This window comes from Mus pahari, chromosome 23 (genome assembly GCF_900095145.1).
Source record: "Mus pahari chromosome 23, PAHARI_EIJ_v1.1, whole genome shotgun sequence".
NCBI lineage: Eukaryota > Metazoa > Chordata > Mammalia > Rodentia > Muridae > Mus > Mus pahari.
In genome coordinates, this window is record NC_034612.1 from 10406686 (window position 1) to 10424827 (window position 18142).

At 55.2% G+C, this 18142-nt stretch overlaps 1 protein-coding gene across 3 annotated transcripts in view; it reads right to left on the reverse strand.

The window, feature by feature from the left end:
• Nucleotides 1–323: 323 nt before the first annotated feature.
• The window catches only part of Tpcn1 (two pore segment channel 1), a 54505-nt gene continuing 36686 nt past the window's right edge, over nt 324–18142 (reverse strand). For all 3 annotated transcript variants that reach the window (XM_021186759.2, XM_029533674.1, XM_029533675.1), the window contains 18 exons: nt 15592–15708; nt 15290–15414; nt 14122–14170; nt 13753–13816; nt 13258–13302; nt 11142–11198; nt 11009–11062; nt 10424–10496; nt 9121–9228; nt 8209–8280; nt 7631–7720; nt 6374–6489; nt 5601–5647; nt 4967–5035; nt 4786–4870; nt 3560–3699; nt 3283–3363; nt 324–2391 (listed from right to left, as the gene is read on the reverse strand). In XM_021186759.2, the coding sequence (XP_021042418.1) occupies nt 2275–2391; nt 3283–3363; nt 3560–3699; nt 4786–4870; nt 4967–5035; nt 5601–5647; nt 6374–6489; nt 7631–7720; nt 8209–8280; nt 9121–9228; nt 10424–10496; nt 11009–11062; nt 11142–11198; nt 13258–13302; nt 13753–13816; nt 14122–14170; nt 15290–15414; nt 15592–15708 (1509 nt within the window). In that variant the 3' untranslated portion in view covers nt 324–2274. The remainder of the gene's footprint in view (nt 2392–3282; nt 3364–3559; nt 3700–4785; nt 4871–4966; nt 5036–5600; nt 5648–6373; nt 6490–7630; nt 7721–8208; nt 8281–9120; nt 9229–10423; nt 10497–11008; nt 11063–11141; nt 11199–13257; nt 13303–13752; nt 13817–14121; nt 14171–15289; nt 15415–15591; nt 15709–18142) is intronic.

Sequence of the window (18142 nt, forward strand, 5' to 3'; positions counted from 1 at the left end):
AATCCGCCTGCCTCTGCCTCCCGAGTGCTGGGATTAAAGGTGTGCGCTACCACCGCCCGGCGTGACCAGCCTTTTAAAAGTGCCACTCACTCCCTGACTGCCTTCAGCTGTAATTGAGAGACTTGGACTGTTGGGTTTTGTTTTGTTTTTGTTTGTTATTGTTGTTGTTCCCCAAAATAAAAGATGAGTTATTTCAAGCGTACCAGAAGAGCCCCACGGGGTCTCGTCGGGTCTTTGTCTGGACAGGTGACCTTAAGGCTGGATGGTGGGGACATGTGAGGTCAGTAGTGGCCCACCCACCAACAAGCTGGAAATCAAAGGCTGCAGCCGCGTCTATAAAGCAGAGGCTCTTTTATTGGCACACCAGAAATCTGGGCACAGTGGGTTCCTAGGTAAGAAATCACTGTATAAAACCTTCCGACGACGACGACGTGGCTCTTAACCCATACAAAATGATTGTCTGCACGGTGTGGAGTAAGGCTAGGGTGGAAGGAGGGGGGGGGGGAGCCAGAGGGAGGGGCTGGACACTGTTCCCACCCCATCCCCAATCGGGAGAAGCAGCAGGGAGGCTCTACCCCTGCTAGGCTCTGACACGGAGCCACCACTTCTCACTCTGCAGAATCGAGGGAAGGGGCATCTGGCTTAGGGATCCCAGGAGCCTCAGCTTACGGCTGTGGGTGACACAGTCTGTTCCCTGCCCGGCTTGCAAGTCTGAGGGTCAGCTTGGTGTGTGCTCAAAGGTGGCTCTGTGGGGACGGGTTTTTCTCAGGCTGCGTGACAAGACAGGAGGCTACAGTTTGGCCTGACGGCCCTGTCTCCCTCAGGCACCTGGCTGGTATATGCTAGACCTGGGGGGTTTTAGTACCTCTACCTGGGGCCCAAGAGCAGTCCCTTCTACCTGAGCCTGCTCCCCAAGGCTGAGGGTACCTGAGGTAGAGGGAGGGACCTAGAACCAGGCTGGTTGCTCAGAGCCCCCCCCCCAGCCCTCTTTATAGGCCTCCCCTCTTTCTGCTTCCAAAATGCCACCCGTACACAGACGCTAAGGCAGGAAATGAAGCTGCTTCTCAGAGCTGGGGCCTGGAGTCCAGGCTGAGCTCTGGTGGAGGCCAAGAGCTCTTTGAAGTGGAAGGGACTTGGCCAGTCTTCTGACTCTCTGTGGAAACCAGAGGTTTTTCCTGGGGGCGGTGTGTGTGTGTGTGGGGGGGGGTGACTGTGCTTTATTTAAAGTAAAAACATCCGATTTCCAGCTTGACCCCTGGATCAGCAGCTAGGAGAACAGGACAGGGACCTATGCCTGCCCACTTCCAACTCCCAAGCAACAGCAGGTTTGGAAGGCCAGGTTAGCCTGGAGGGAATGCACGGGGGTAGGGGTGCAGGGGTGCTAGGCAACTTCCGGCCCTGCCTGCCTTCAGCCCCTTGTGGACAAAACAGCAGGGCTCCATCCCTCTGCCACCACGCACTAGCACTACCCAGTCACCACCTTGTGGTGGCATCAAAAGAACTCCCACAAGTCACCTGACCTGACTCGCCGCCACCCCTACCCACCTAGCTTATGAGAACCTTGGAGGAGGCAGTGTGAACGTGTGGGAGGTGATGGGGGGCTGCCTTCAGCACCAGTTCAAATGAACTCCTCTGAGCAAGTTAAATTCCCAGGGCCTCTGGTTGGCTTTTTCCTGCGGAGAGGGATTCCCCCGGGGAGGCTGTGGTAGGGTTCCAGCAACAAGAAAAGACTTGGGAGCCTGAGAGAGTAAGCTCTGCTGTCTCCCCTTGGATCCCAGGCACTGATCCCTCAAGGGAACCTTCTAACACTTTTATCATCAACAGATGTCATCCTGCAGGATGTGGGGTTTCTTCCTAGTGGTTTTATCCCTCATACCAGACACAGACACCTGTGGTGGCTGGGGTTCAGGTAGGGACGATGCAGGGACGAAGCCCGAGGCCACAGCTGGGAGGCGGTCAAGCTACCCCCACGGGAAAGCCGGCATTGCTAAGACGAGACAGCCTATTTAAGGGGCTTCTTGAGCAGAGGGCTTCCAGAGTTTTCCATGGTAGGAAGAGAGCTCGGCCAGGCCTGGGCCCCCAGCCTAAGCCGATAGAGCTCAGGAAGACAGAGCAAGGTGGTTGGAACGGACCCTGGCTAGTCCCTTTTCTGTCTCTGTGTAAATATGTGCATATATATGAGTGTGCCTACATACACACACATGGTTCCCATACATCGTAGTACATAATACTATGGTGTTATTGCATAGAAGAGGCTGGTTTGATGAAACCTGGCTAGGTGACGGTCTGGGACCGCTGGCGACTGCCAGGGGGCTGCTGGGCTGCGGGGCCGGGCACACCGCCCCTGAGCTTCTGCTGTTCCTGTTCCCGGGCATGTTCCTCGTACCACTCCTAGAGAAGAGGCGTGCGCTGCTGAGGGTGGCTCTCCTGCCAACTCTCCCGCTCTCCCAGCCAATGTGAGGGACACATGGGCCCGGGGGGGGGGGGTAGGGGTGGGACAGTGGAAGAACCTCTGCTTAGGGGCAGGGGGAGGACAGCAGAGGCAGAGCCAGGTCTACCCACTGAGATCACCATCCAAACAACTCTGGGGCTACAGACAATGGCCCCCAATAGACCAAAAAGCCACAAAAACAGAGGCCTGAGCCAGGCCACACACAGGCTCTGGAGGAGGCCAGGTCCCGGGCTCAGACACTGCTGCTGCCCTTCGATGGCTCACAGTGACACAAGGCTTATGGCCTCCACACACATAAGGGAGCCAACCGAAACATCCTGTGATAATGAAGCTGCCGCAGAGGAAATCCCAGAGGCCCCTGAGAAGCAGGGCTCATGCCTTGGGGTACAGCTGCAAGGACTTAGTGGCGACCCACATGGTGCTTACACTTTCAACAGCTGCTGGTATCGGAAGACTGGGAGGTGGTGGAGGGGAAGGAAGGAAGGAAGGAAATTGACCTTATCCTTCTTAAAATCAAAAGGCCCCAGGTCAAAAAGCCATCTCTCAGAGCTTAATCCCATCAGGCAACAGGGGCAGGAAGAGGCAGCAGGTCTTGCAGGGGCCCTGGTCTCTTCCTTCCTGTCACTCAAATCTCTAGAAAAATCCATGAGGGGAGGGGGGAGACACTGGGCACCCTCGAGGGGCAGCACGGCCAAGCAATGGACAGGATGGGAGGGCGGCCACCCAGGAATGCAGCCAAGTATCGGAAGATGCATCAGCACGGGGGCTGCCAGGGGCCTTGGTCCTGAGCCCTCCACCAGAAGGGCGCCTCCCGGCGCGCGGGCCCCTACCTGGATCTCCTCCTGGTACATCTTCAGACTCAGGTCACTTTTGGTTCTCGATCGCCGTCCCAGAAACACCATGGAATTTTGCTAGGGAGGAACGGAGGAACGGAGGCTGTGAAGTGTGTGTGTGTGTGGGGGGGGGCGTGGACTCACCTAGGGGTGGGACATGGGGGAGGCTGCTGCTCCTATCCCATTGACTGTGTGGGTGCCCCCCCCAGTCTTGCAATCCGCAGAGCCTGTGGCCCCGCCCCCTCTGCAATCCGCGGAGCCTGTGGCCCCTTACCTGGTATTTCTCCATCTGAGAGAGGGTGTCCAGCAGCCGGGTCACGTCAGAGGAGGTGCCTCGCTCCTCGCGATAAAGCTCCAGGACGGCCAGAAGCTCCTCCTTGGATATTTCCTTCTCGATGACGATGCCGCTGTCCACTGAGGGTCGGGAGAGCCGGGTCCCATAACCGCTTTCCCCCACTGTGGAGTCTGATCTTCCCTCCCATGCAGTAGTTTCCTCCTCCCTCTCCCCTCGCTAACGGTGCGTGTCTAGCCAAACGCTTATAGGGACACAGGGCATCAGGGAGAGCAGGGTGTGGTAATCTCAGTATTAGGGTATGGAGAGTGGATAGACCACCTCAAGGCCAGCCTTGGCTGCCTAGCAAGTCTGAGGCCAGCCTGGGCTACATGAGCGCCCATCTCACAGTAATAGAGGCTTGAAGAGAATGTCTCCAGGAAAAACAGAAAAGGGTCAGGCGGTATCGAGGATGCAGAGATTTGAGGACCACTCATCCAACAAGACTGACTCTAATCACACACGTTGGTGTGCATATGTCAAATCAACTCGCTGGCTACCACACCGACTTAACAACAGGTAGGAACGGGAGGTCTGTTCTGCTGTTCGTTTCCTTTCCTTGCTTCAGTTCGGGGTTGCAAGCCGGGGCTTTGTACACGCTGCGTACGGCAACACTGAGCCGCCACACAGCTAAGTGTGAAGACGGGCTGTGCACGCAGGAAGCAGGGAGCACAGCCAGGACACTGGGCTGCAGAAGGGACGCTGTCCACCTCTGCGGTGAACTGCTCACGGCCGGAATAGGGATCTGTGGTGGTCTGAGCGTATTACAGAGAAACGCGGCTGCGCTGAAGGCTCACACCGTGGTCGCGAGCTGGGGGGTGTAGTATAAGGAAATGTGGCACTGGCTGATGGGACTGGGCTGTCCCTCTGCCCTGGCTCTTAGTATGCGTTGGTCAGAGTTTGTACAGGGTTGGGAGGGAGATGACGGGCAGCTCCTTCCACAGCAGGATGATGGCTGGCGGCTACTTGTTATACATTTAGAAACTGGGCATTTTTCCATTAGATTTCTAACCACGCATACAAATGAGACCTGGACAGACAAGGCAAATGCAGAAGCTGAGCTGCCGCAGTGGAGACCACAGGCCCGGGGGACAGACAGCGGGGATGGGGGGGGGGCAGCAGATGGCCAGTGGGGCAGCCAGTGCTCGGGGCGTGACACCCGTACAGACCTTCTGAGTCCTGGTTCTTGCGGCTGTAGTTCATGCGGAAGACGAAGGCCTCCAGGATGAAGGCCACGATAATGGTCATCACCACCTGGCCGGGGAGAGGCAGTGTGGGGGTTGTGGCCCTGTTAGATGACAGGGACGGGGAGAGGGGGGGAGGGGCGAGCATGGCTGTGGCAACACCTACCATGGTCACGATGTAAAAGGTCATGAAGTACAGGCGGCTCCAGTGGGAGGTCTGCGAGGTGACACCTTCCTGGAGGGGACAGTGGGTAAGTGAGTTCGTGGGCAGCAAGGGCCACCGTCTTCTGTGTCCGTCAGCCCGGGGACCTCCCTGTGCGTGTGGGGCCCTGAGGCAAGGGCCTCTTGCTCCTCTGATCTGAGCGTTCCTTTCTGTAGTAGCATCAGACCCCAGCCCTCTCCAGTGTGACTGACTGGAGCCCAGGCCAGCACAGAGAGTCTCCAGCGGGAGAGAATTTAAGGAATGGGGGGGGGGGGAAGAAAGCCTTCCCCCCCCATACTCTCTTTGCTTTATTTTAGAGTCTGTGGACTAAAGTGATTCTCCTGCCTCAGTCTCCCAAGCAGTTGACACTACCTACGGATTCACGCCACAGGGCCTGGCGTGGCACACTGCTGACCAACAGTCAGATACCCAGAGCCTGTCAGGGGGCACAGGGAGGGGAGATAGCCAGCGGCACAGAGCCGAGGGGGTGGTGCCACCCACATGGGGGGGTGGCTTCCACTAGAGCATGATAAAGGACCCCCACACTCTGTGAGGACGGGAAGAGAAATGGTTGGCGGGGGGGGGGGTCAGAGCTTACCATGATGATGTACCAATTGTTGACAACGGTGAGCTCAAACAAGGTCACTGCAGGGGAAGAGGGGGTAGCCTCAGGCCAATGACAAAGGCCCTCTCAGTCCCTTCGGAACTGTTTGCAAGGAGGCGTGCCACCCAACCTCTCCCCCAAAAGGCATGCCCTTTGACTAAAGAGCCCATGGCAGGCTATCTCAGGCTAAGGCTGGTATTGAGGAGAGGCCACGCCCTGCATGGGGACATCCTCCCCGACATCTGGCTTTCGAAAGAAACCATGGAGCAGAGAGGAGCCCCGGGACCTGTCAGGGGCTGCATGACTATTGCCCCATGGCCCCTGCTGGCACTGAGGCACGCCACACCATGCTGACACTGCAGCCCTCCAGCTGGGGCCTCTTATCTCTCCATCACTGTGAGGTCTGGTGCCTGGGCGAGCCTGGCTCCACCTGTCCTACAATCGCACAGTATTGCTGTAGAAGGGACCCCCCCCCAAGTGGGGCTGGAGAGATGGCTCAGTGGTTAAGAGCACTGAGTGCTCTTCCGCAGGTCCTGAGTTCAATTCCCAGCAACCACATGGTGGCTCACAACCATCTGTGACGGGATCCGATGCCCTCTTCTGGCAGGTCTGAAGGGAGCAAGAGTGTGCTCATATATGTAAAATAAACTTTAAAAAAAAAAAAAAATGGACCCCAGGAAGGGCACCCAGGGGCCAGGGAGGGGGGGGAGGCCTTATGCAACTCTGAGCCAGACTAAGGCCAGGAGTACCCTCCAGGACTCGCTCACCGAAGCTGTTGAGGATGTTGTCAAAGTTGTTGAGATAGTAGTAGCCCTCCTCCACCTTGGTCTTATTGCCCACAGTGTGGTTGATGAACCGGTAGGCGTCAGCCACCGTGCTGGTGCTAACGAGAGGGCAGGAGGGTTACAAGATGACTGACTGATCCCCTTCACTGGGGCAAGCACGCAAACCGATGTCTGGCTAGGGGGTCTCCTTGCCTCCCTGAGCCACCCATATCCTGCCCCATGCACCATCACTGGACGTGTCTGCAAGCTGCCGTGGAGGAGGCAGAGGTGGTGAGATGGGGGGGCCTCTGGGGCGCTACCCATGCGTCCCTGCTTTGACCCAGTTGCTCCACTTGGAGGGGACCCTCTTTGCCACACTCCAGCTTTATACTCCTCTGCCATTTGTTAGAGTTAGGTGCCCACGACACCAGGGAGCTCACTAGCCAGCTAACTGAGCAAGGCTGTGTCCCCAGCCTGATAGGTACATGGACCATGATGGAGGACTATGGACCTATCAGGTGACCATAGTTATGGGCTGTGTACTGGCTGGTTTTGTGTGTCAACTTGACACAAGCGGGAGTTATCACAGAGAACTCCATGGGGGAGATGCCTCCATGAGATCCAGCTGCAAGGCATTTTCTCAATTAGTGATCAAGGCAGGAGGGCCCCTTGTGGGTGGTGCTATCCCTGGGCTGGTAGTCTTGGATTCTATAAGAGAGCAGGCTGAGCAAGCCAGGGGAAGCAAGCCAGGAAGCAGCATCCCTCCATGGCCTCTGCATCAGCTCCTGCTTCCTGAGTTCTAGTCCTGACTTCCTTTGGTGATGAACAGCAGTGTGGAAAGTGTAAACTGAATAAAACCTTTCCTCCCCAACTTGTTTCTTGGTCATGATGTTTGCGCAGGGCTAGAAACCCTGACTTCGATGGGGCTCTCGGTGAAGTTGTCTGCTGGATACATACAAGGGTCACTGGTAGCCTATAAACACCAAGGCTGCATGGGCAGTCGTAACTGGACACAGTGATGGTGGGTCGTGCTCATTTCCTTTTGGAGGGGAGGGGAAGGGGAAGGGCCACAGAGGTGTCACCCATGTCATCTCTCTGGTCTCTTGCCAGGTCCCGGTGTCTCCTGGGAGCTATCAGGGGTGAGGGCTACTCTGGTTCTGGGGAGGGGGTGTGTCAACTGAGGCCTGAGCTAGGGATGGGTGACGCTGGCTGCTCCCACACTGTCACTGGGCAGACCCAGAACCTCCTGAGCCCACTCACTTGCAGCAGTTGGGGGTCAGCCGCCCGTGGAAGAACTCCATGCCCACGATGGCGAAGGAATAGTAGAAGGTGAGCAGCGTGAGGCCAAGGCTGGGGAGGCAGAGGGACAGGGGCGGTCAGGGTGGGAGGGAGGGGACGGGGGTGGGCAGCTGCAGCGCGTCCTGGTCTCCCCCGGCACTGACTGCGGGAGGCATGCCCCTAGCCCTGGCCAAGTGACCGTCCGTCGCAAAGTGTCTGCGGGGGAGGGGCCGCGTGGCTCACAGTGGGGGGACGCTAGGGACAGATGCCCCTTGTCCAGAGATGCACCCCTTACCTGTGAAGGTAGGCTCACAGGTGACCCCTTACCTGTGAACGTAGACACAGGTGGTTAAGTCGACAGCTCCCTGCCCTCCCCGCTAGACAGTTCGGCCAGGCCAGTGCTGCCGAGGGGACCCGCAGGGTCCAGATTCTGTCTCTTTGAAGGCCACCCCCAAGCCCCTGAATCCGGCCTTCCTGAGATGCCTCCTTGTTCCCTTTTCCCCAGACCCCTACATGAGCCTCGTGCGGCCTGGACCTGCAGGTTGAGAGGCGGGCAGTACCTGGCCATGCGCGGCAGCAGCTCAAACATGGTGTCCAGCACGTTGCGGTAGCGTTTCTTCAGTTTAAATAACCTGGGCAACGAGAACGGCGTTGCTGGGACCGCGGAGGCAGGGGCATGGCCACACAGCCCCTTCCTCAGACAGGCCAGAACCCTGTAAGCCCTCCTCTCCCCACGTCAAGACGAGGCTGAGCTCACTTCCCTGGGGACTTCTAAACTGTGGCACGGGACGGGACAGACCCGGGACACTGGGGGCAGGCCAAGTCTCTCTGAGGAGCCACAGACCGGGCTAGCCTCATCATGTCATGCTGGTTTTTAAAAAAATGCACCAAGTCTCCCACTGGAGTAGACAGATGAAGCCAGCAGCTCAGATAACATGACAAGCTCGGGAAATGGGGTGCGCAATTGGGACACGCTCAGGAAAAGGGGGTGCACAATCGGACAAGCTCAGGAAAAGGGGTGCACAATCAATCAACAGCTCTAGTTGGCCTGGGAGGAAAGGCAGAGCGGGGACATGGTAGGTAGACATGGCAGCCCTGACTCCTGAGTCCCCAAAAGCCCAAGCCCCGAGGAAGGTAAGAGGGACCCCACTGGGATCCGAAAAAGCCGGGCAGCAGGAACAAAGCCCCCAGGAACATAGGTTGAAATAGGAACCAGCAACGACCAGGGACATCCCTCCAGTTCCTCAAAGGTAAGATGCCCTGACTAAAGACTGGGCAAGTAGGCAGCGTAGCTCTCCCTGGGCTGCAGGCTGGGCCATTCTGCCCACCGAGAGCACTGTGCGCCTCTCTCCTGAATAGCTCAGGCTAAAGATGGGGGTTCCCCTGCCAGCAGCGAAATCTCATGGGCTAATCCCCAGGGTCCCCAGCCCTCAACGCCCATCCGTTGCCCACTCCCAAGCCCTGCAGGTCACCTCAGCAGCTGAAGGGGACGCAGGACCACAATGAAATAGAAAGGCTCCATGTTGAGCGTCAGCGCGAGCAGTCCCAGAAAGGCGAATGCCGTGACCGAGAAATCGAACCTGGAGGGGGGTGGGAGAAGGAGCCAGTTCGTTGGTGACGTTCCAGGCTTCCCTTTCACAATTCCCTCCCGTGGTCCTACTCTTAGCTGGCTTCCATGGCGAGAGTCACCCTTGGGTGTTCTAACCCCGGGGGGCGCACATGCCCGAAAACTGCCTCTGTGGACGGTGTGCTACTCTAAGGACAGGCCAGAAGCCTTGGCCTCGGTAGCCCCTAGACGGCTGGCCACACTGAGAAACTGAAGGCAGGCACGGAGCCCCACTGTTCTTGTGTGGCACGGTGTCTGGGATGGGACCCTCACGTGTGACACATAAACTTGTAGCCCATTTGTCATTTGCACCTGTGAGTGTGTGTGTCCCCACTTTGATACGGTGTCTCTGTGTGACCTAGGCAGAATTTGGATTTCTGTGTTCAGGGGATAAGCCCTCTACTCTACCCTAAGTGGAGATGACAGCTCCCCCCGCCCAACACACCCTGACTTCTTCTCAAGGAGGCTGCACAGCCTCCAAGAGCCACATGGAGGCCACATGGTCATTTTTATTTTGTTTGTTTGTCTTTTAAAGGGTCTCACAGCTGGTGGGTGGTGGTGTACGCCTTTAATCCCAGCACTCAGGAGGCAGAGGCGGGTGCATCCCTGTTGAGTTTGAGGCCAGCCTGGTCTACAGACTGAGTTCCAGGACATTCAGGGCTGTTATGGAGAAACCCTGTCTCAAACAAAGCAAAAGCAAAGCAAAGCAAAACAGAACAACCAGGGTCTTGCATAGCCCGGCTAGGTGTAGATATCTAGCTGTTTGCTGGAAGTGACCTTGGACTCCCCATCTTCCTGTCTCCACCTCCCGAGTGCTGGGATGGCAGGCCTGTGCTGCCACACCAGCTTTGCCACATGGGCTCTGCCCCGTGGCTTTTTTCCCACTGCCAGCCAAGGGGAGGTGACACCTTCTGTGGCCCTTGTGAAAGAGACGAGGCTTGATGACTAGGGAGAGCCAGCTCTGGGGATAGTGGGGATCAATGGGGACTGGTGTGGGTGGCCCCAGAGGCTTTAGGTAAGAGCACCAGAAAAGTCTCGGATCACAGGCAGACAGATCTTGCTGTCCTCTGCACCTCCAGGGGTGTCCCCAGAGCCACCTGTCCTTTGGGGGTTGGGAGGACGGCCGACATGGACACCTCTGCCTCGGGGTGACCGTGTGCTCTACTCACAGGTTCCATCCAGAGGACAGGTACTCCACAGGGCCCAGGCCAGCCACCTTCATGAACAGTTCAACTCCATAGACTAAGACAAGAGGAAGAAGACAGGGGCTGATCTGGGCTCTCCCCAGCCCACTGGGGGAGAAGGCCGGCTAGAGGCCAGACTGAGGGACATGTCGGGGGGCCAACTAGAGGTAAGACTGAAGGACATGGTGGGGACCAGGGGCCAGTAAGAAGTACATGGATTGGACTGGAGAGATGGCTCAGCCGTTAAGAGCACTCGCTGTTCTTCCAGTGGTCCTGAGTTCTATTCCCAGCAACCACATGGTGGCTCACAACCATCTGTAATAGGATCCAATGCCCTTCTCTGGTGTGTCTGAAGATAGCTACAGTATATTCTTACATAAAGTAAATAAATAAATCTTTTATAAAAAAAAGTGCATGGATTTGAAGCAGGGTAAAGGGGTCAGACTAAACCTCTAAGATGGGGGTCCTTCCAGGTTCTGTTTTAGGGAAGGGCTATGAAGTGCTGTAGCCGATCGAAGCCCTCACAGTTGGGTTAAGCAGCAGCTGGGCAGAGCCAGGCAGCACACTTACTGGTGAGAAACACGAGGCTACTCCAGGGCACGTGCTTCGAGGTCAAATTCCCACCTAGAAGACAGAGAGGTGGTAGACGTGGCATTGCAGAGAGCTCTGGGTAAAGCAGGGAGGGGCCCCAGGCGGAACTCACCTTTCAACATGAACGTCTCCACCAGGATCCAGACACCGTTGACAGCCACCACCAAGTCTGCGATAGAGAAGCCGTGAGAGGGAGTCAGAGGGATGGGTCAGCCAGCCTGCGGGGCTATGGGCAGGACCACCTGGGGCGTGAACAGGGGGTGGGGGCGCATATCATTCCTGAAGGATATTCCCACTTCTGCTTAGAGCTCTCACTGTGGACCAGCGTCAACCAGGGAATCCCTTCGGGAAACAGGCAGGAGTAGCTGACCTTCTTAAAGCTTTTAAAGATTTATTTATTTTATTTATGAGCACACTGTAGCTGTCTTCAGACACACCAGAAGAGGGCATCGGATTCCATTACAGATGGTCGTGAGCCACCCTGTGGTTGCTAGGAATTGGACTCAGGACCTCTGGAAGAGCAGCCAGTGCTTTTAACTGCTGAGCCATCTCTCTAGCCCCTCTTAAAGCTTTTAAATAACAGAAAAATAAGCCAAAATATAAGCCACTGGGAGATAATGGGTAGTCTCTATACCTTACTTGAACATATTATATGCTACAGAATTATGATATCACGGAAGATGAGATCAGGGAAGATCTGAAATAAAATGAAATAAAGATGGGCAGTATAGTGGCATACACCTTTCATTCCCGCACCTGGGAAAGCGGAGGCAGGAGGATTTCTGCGAGTTCCAGACCAGCCAGGGCTATGCAGTGAGAGCCTGGAAAAGGCTTGGCAACCTGCCCTCATATAGAGACAGGAACTTTTTCTGCGGACCTGAAGCACACTTAAGCAAACGTGTCCCTAGGTGACACTCCAGCTGACACAGTCCTGTGGTGGGGCTGCTGCTGGGACCCTGGGACAAAGGTCACGTGCTTGCGCTGCTGGGGACCCTTGGGTTAAGATTGTGAATCAAGATGTGTCAGAGTAGTGGAGTTAGGTTAAAAAAAAAAAAAAAAAAAAAAAAAAGCCCTGGGGTTGAAAATCTGAAGCACCAGCTGGGCCATGGTGATTCACACCTTTGATCCCAGCACTTAGGAGGCAGAGGCAGGCAGATCTGTGAGTTCAAGGCCAGCCTGGTTTACAGAGCGAGCTTGCTCCAGGATAGCCAAAGCTACTCAAAGAAAATCTACAGGGGAGGTGTGTTTCTATGGGGTTCCGCCTCCACGCTTCCAATCAGACCTCGGAATAGAATGATCACCTTCACCAATAAGTCGATAGTAAATAAACAAACGAAACCCTGGCAGTGTCTGCAGAAAGCCCGGGGATAATCGAGGCCAGGCAGTGAGCCCTCTACCCCTCAAACTGTGGCCTCTGATCATTATTTCTTCTCAGAAAGCATCAGAGAGCTTCCCGGGGGTGCTGCCGCAGCCCCTTCTGGCTGTTGAGTACGTGAGATGTGTTGGGGACTTGAACTGTTGCTCTGCTGTTACCTCTGTGTGATACTGGGGTAACCGGGGACTTCCTGCATGGCCCGTGAACACTCTACCACCAAGTGCTATTTCCAACCCCTGAATTTTTTTTTTTTTCCCTTCAGATGGGCCAGACTGGCTTCGAACTTGTGACAATCACTCACTCAGTCTCCCGAGTGCTGGGACTATAGTCATGAGCTACTACACTCAGCTAGATTCCCTGCTCCCCGACCGGCTTACATGTTGAGAATTACATGTTGCTATGGTTACCATATCACCAAAGGACTCTGGACTGAAGTACCAAATTATAAGGACTTAGGTATTATGTAGGGGGACAGGCAGAGCGAAAATAGACCCACTTCCTTAACTAAGCAGGGTGACAGATTCACGTCTGCTGAGGAAGTGTCCTGAAACAGGAGGGGCCCTATCATCACTGTGGTCCCAGAGGTCCGGGGTCTGCAACAGAGACCTAGAACTGAAGTGAGGGAGCAGAAAGCCAGGAAGTGACCACTCTTGAGCACTTCTGCACATAAGTTTGGTGATCCGCATGTACCTAGATCTCAGAATTTGGCTTTTTTTTTTTTTTTTTTTTTTTTTGGAGAAGTACTGGGGACAGAACCCAGTGCTTGGCTCTTTCTGGATCTTTTGTCTCTCTACCTTCAAGAACGAAGGACTCAGGAGGACAGGGGCCCAGAACTGCGATGGGTCACACTTACACATGAAATACTGGAAGGCCTTGGAATTCACAAGGATGTTAATCCCTGTTTGGAGAGAAGAAAAATGTAAAGGTTAGAGGGTCCAAGGTCGGCCGGGCACGGGTGCCCTAGCACTCGGCCCCTCAGGAGGCAGAGGCAGGCAGATCTCTGAGTTCGAGGCCAGCCTGGTCTACAGAGTGAGTTCCGGGACAGCCTAGGCTATGCAGAGAAACCCTGTCTTGAAAGAAGACAAACCTAGTCTTTGATTGAAAGGGCATGTTCTCCCATGAAGAACAGCGGGCATCAGGCCTAACGCTTTTACTTAGTTTGTTTTTGAAATGGGGTTTACTATGTAGTCCAGAATGACCGCAAACTTGCCATCCTTCTGTCTGAGCCTCTGCAGTGCTGTGGTTATGGGTGCCCGCCTAGCCCTTGGATTGTGAATTACTGATCAGGGTCTTTCCCGGTCCTTCTCGAGCTAACGGCTTCCTTCCCAGCTTGGTCCCACACACTCACCTTTGAAGATGAGGAAGGCTGTCCGGGGAAGGTCATCAAACCAATGCTGTCTGTTCTTCTTTGCCTGCCGAGGATCCCGGGGGAGAGAAGGTCAGGGCCAGGGACCAGAACCTAGCCCAGACCTCCACAGTGCCTGGCCTCCCACTCCTGATGCTAAACTGGGAACAGCAGTGACATTTAGGGATCTGGATGGTAAACTGAACAGCTAGGGTTGGGGATCCATATATGGACCACATTTGCATATGGCTCATCTCTCTGAGAAGCCTTGGGAAGGCTGGGTCACGGGGTCCAGTTTCGGCTGAGCTCCACGCACCATTGAAGGCTGAGCTGCCCTGCTCACTTGCTGGGTGCAGATGCACAGATACTCACCTTCCACTGCAGAGCAGCGACTTCGTAAATATCATAGAAGTCCTTCAGGCTGTCACAAGCAAAGTGAAAGGACCCGTCACACAGGTGACACCCACCCTCTGCTCCTCCCACCTGCCCAAGGCTGCCTCTCCCCCAAGACAGACACCTTAGGGGACCCAGCCCTGAGCCAGGGCCCTAACCTGCAGCTAGTTGCCTGACTGCCTCTGTTCTCCAGGGGCTATGGTGACTCAGGCCACACCTCTGACCTGCGGAGGCTGCCCCTGAGGGCAAGAGAGGCCTCCGGGGAATGACAGAGTAATGATCTCATTCAAAGAGCGCCTGCTGCCCTGACTTTCACAGCAGGGGGAACCCAGCACCCTTGCGCTTACAGGCCTCAAGGCCAGCACCGATATCGGACATCTCTGGACATCTCTCAGGCTCAGTCCCTCCAAGCTCCAGTGCGCACGTGCATGCATGCGTGTGTGTGTGTGGGGGGGGGGGATTGTTTCAGGGGTTGATTCTCTCCTTCCACCATGTGGGTCCCAGGAATGAAACTCAAGTCGTCAGACTTGGCAAAGGAGCTTTTACCTGCTGAGCCATCTCACCCTCTCCTGTATTATTATTGTTAATATTAGTAGTAGTAGTAGTATTGACAAGATCTGAAAAAAGTCCAAGCTGGCCTAAAACTCTCTACATAGCTGAGGGAGGCATTAAGTTTCCAATCCTCCTGCCTCAGGCCTTAGAGACACGCGCGTCAGCACACCCAGCCTCAAACGTTTCTCTTCAACCAAACCGGACTGAAACAGACTACGGTTTGGCTTCTGTGGCTTGTAAAGAGATCGCCAAGGAACACGACCATGTGAGAGTCATGATGTGATCTGCATCTCTCCAAGGCTTCCCTACACCTACCCCCTAATGTCCAGCACTGCTTAGCTCTCTCTCTCTCTCTCTCTCTCTCTCTCTCTCTCTCTCTCTCTCTCTTCTTGTTAAAGATTCATTTATTATTATATGTAAGTACATTGTAGCTGTCTTCAGACACCCCAGAAGAGGGCATCAGATCCCATTATAGATGGTCGTGAGCCACCATGTGGTTGCTGGGATTTGAACTCGGGACCTTCGGAAGAGCAGTCGGTGCTCTTAACCGCTGAGCCATCTCTCCAGCCCCCAGTCCCTGTTACCTGGCTCTTACCTGAGCAGAGGTGTGTTGCTCTGGTTCAGGGCCTTGAAAGTCAGGAAGCGTTCCCTCGCACTCATCCGGGGCTTGTAGAAGCGCATCAAGCCTTCGAACTGCCTGTAGGAGATGCCGGCCGGCCTCTGCAGGAGAGGGCGGGAAGGCAGTCGGTAGAATGGGGGTGTGGAACATGAGGACACGGACGGCACCTGCATTTCTCCCATGGGCAATACGACAGCCCAGCCACAGGGTCTGCCAAGCCAGAATGGTAGCGGGGAGAATGAAGTCCCTCCCCCGTGGCCCCGCCCCCACGGCCCTACCCGCCGGCTGGCAAGCAGGCCATAAGCGTGCTGGATGGCGGTCCTCTTGTGCAGCAGCAAAGACTTGAACTTGCGCTTTTCGATGTCGCTGAAGGTGTCGAACACCACGGCCAGGAGCTGTAAAAGGACAAGTGTGGCGTCCTTGACTGCCCTGGGTGAGCCTGCAGGATCTAGGGGGTTACCCTCTGTCCCCATACAGGGCTTTCACTGAGGAAACCCTCCAGTGGGCTGCACTGCGAGGACGGGGGCGGAACTTGACGGCTGAGGACAGGAACTGCTGCTCTTTGTACATTTCTCTCCTGAAGACACCGTTGCTGGGTTTTCCCCAGGACCCTGTCCCGTTTCCCCCTTAGCTGGCCCCTAGCTGGCCAGAGGACAGGCCTGGGGAAGAGGCCACATGGACTTCGACCCTGGGGCCTTGTCCTCCTCCATCCATGGTTACTTTTCTTTTGAGTCACAGCTTCGGGTGAAGCTCCAGGAATAGTGGGGAGGAGAAAACCTGCACGCCAGGAGGGAACATTCTAGAACTGCCCCAGATCAAAATCAGTTTGTTGATGAGGGGGACGGAGGGTGGGGAAGACCTGAGTGACACTCTGTCTGTCTTTCTTTTTCTTTTCTTTTTTAAGATTTATTTATTTCATGTATGTGAGTACACTGTTGCTGTCTTCAGACACATCAGAAGAGGGCATCGGATCCCATCACAGATGGTTGTGAGCCACCATGTGGTTGCTGGGAACTGAACTCAGGACCTCTGGAAGAGCAGTCAGCTTTCTTAACCGCTGAGCCACGTATCCAGCCCGACACTCTGTCTTTCAAAGCTGTTCTGTGTGTGTGTTCCTGATCCTTCTAAGGCCACACACACACACACACACACACACACACACACACACCCTCATACCCACTGCTTCCCATGCAGATAGAAGGCGAGTGTGTCTCTACCATAGCCCACATAGGCAAGACTTTAGGGCATGTGGGCAGACAAGCTTTGTCAGCCCAGACAAGCTCTGTCATACCAAGGAGAGATGAGCTACAGATGAGAATAAACACAGGAGTGAGGCTGGGTACCAACCCCCCAACTTACTAAAAATAATTATTGTATGCATATACATGCATGTATGTGTGTGTCTGTGTATGCCTGCATGCTACAGTGTGAGTGTGTAGGGGGTGTCACAGGACAACTTTGGGAGGACCATCTTTCCTACTCAGGCTGTGAGGCTTGTAGGAAAGTGCCCCCGCACTCTCTCTTAGATTTTGAGACATAGTCTTGTTATATAGCCATGGCTGGTCTGGAACTTGCTATGCCCCTGCCTCACCTCCCATGTGCCAGGGTTATAGGCATGTAGCACCAGGCCCAAGCCTTCTCTACTGTTCTGACTTGGTCCCAGCCACGAGGAAATTCTCTGACTTTCCCTGAGTCTAGTCATCCGACCTTCGGTATCCGCAGTCCCGCCTCTATCTAGAGGGGGAATGTTGAAAGGCACGGGCTTTATCCATGCCAGCCTCTTTCCCTACAGTTTCCTGGGGCTGTCCACACTCCCATCATGCCTGTGTGATGGAGTCTCTGTGTAAACAGGATTTGGGGGGCTTCCAGAGAGCCTCGAGTGGGGAGGGCAGGAGGGCGTCCACTGTGCCCACGCAAATCTCCATCGGGGTTCCTTGCAATTCCTTTATGAGAAAGCTGCAAACACTTCTCCTTCGTTCTGTGAGTCACTCGAGAAAAGGGCCGAGAAACCCCGACGTGCAGCTAGTGAGCCAGAAGCAAAGGGGTCCCCTGGTGCTCACAGCCGCCTGAGGTTTGGGAAGCAAGCCCCTTGACCTGTGGGGCCTGGAGCTGTCTGCACATGCTGTGGCCAAAAGTTGCTAGAAAACACACATTTGCATGACCACAGGATAACCTTCAGGGACTGAAATGCTTAGAACGTGGCTGGTCCAGGACCTAAGTACAAACTAGCTCGGGTTCTTCTCAGCCATTTCCTGTGCACCTCTGCATCGACCTAATGCCTTGGTGGCTATTAAGGAAATCCTTCAGAATGTATGAACCCAGCAGCGATCTAAAGGCTAAGAACTCCCCCAGCCAGCACAGGAGGTCCACGGCAGAACTTGCCTTCTCCTTAATGGCGTTTCCATCAATGTATTTGTTGTCTTGATTTATGACATGCCTTTGTTCTGTTCAGACAAACTCTTGCGACAGAGTGACCACGGGAACAAGGGGTTTGGGGCAACCTCGGTCTGTGTTCCCAGGCCACGGTCTCCTATGCCCTCAGAGGTGAGTGACAGTGAACAGCGTTGTACTGGACTGTATTGGGGTCACCAGTCAGCGTCCGCTCTAGTGCTGCTTGCAGGATGGTGGGGAGCAGCCCCTCGCCTTGTGGGGTTTCTCGAGTCTCCCGAGGCCACGGTGAGAGCAGAGGGAAAGAGTCTGCTTCTCCCGGTTCCTCTCAGTAGCTGACAACTCCAACCCACTGCAGGAGACAGCTGGTGTGTTACTTTGTGATGTGAGGGAAGGAAGGAAGGAAGGAAGGAAGGAAGGAAGGAAGGAAGGAAGGAAGGA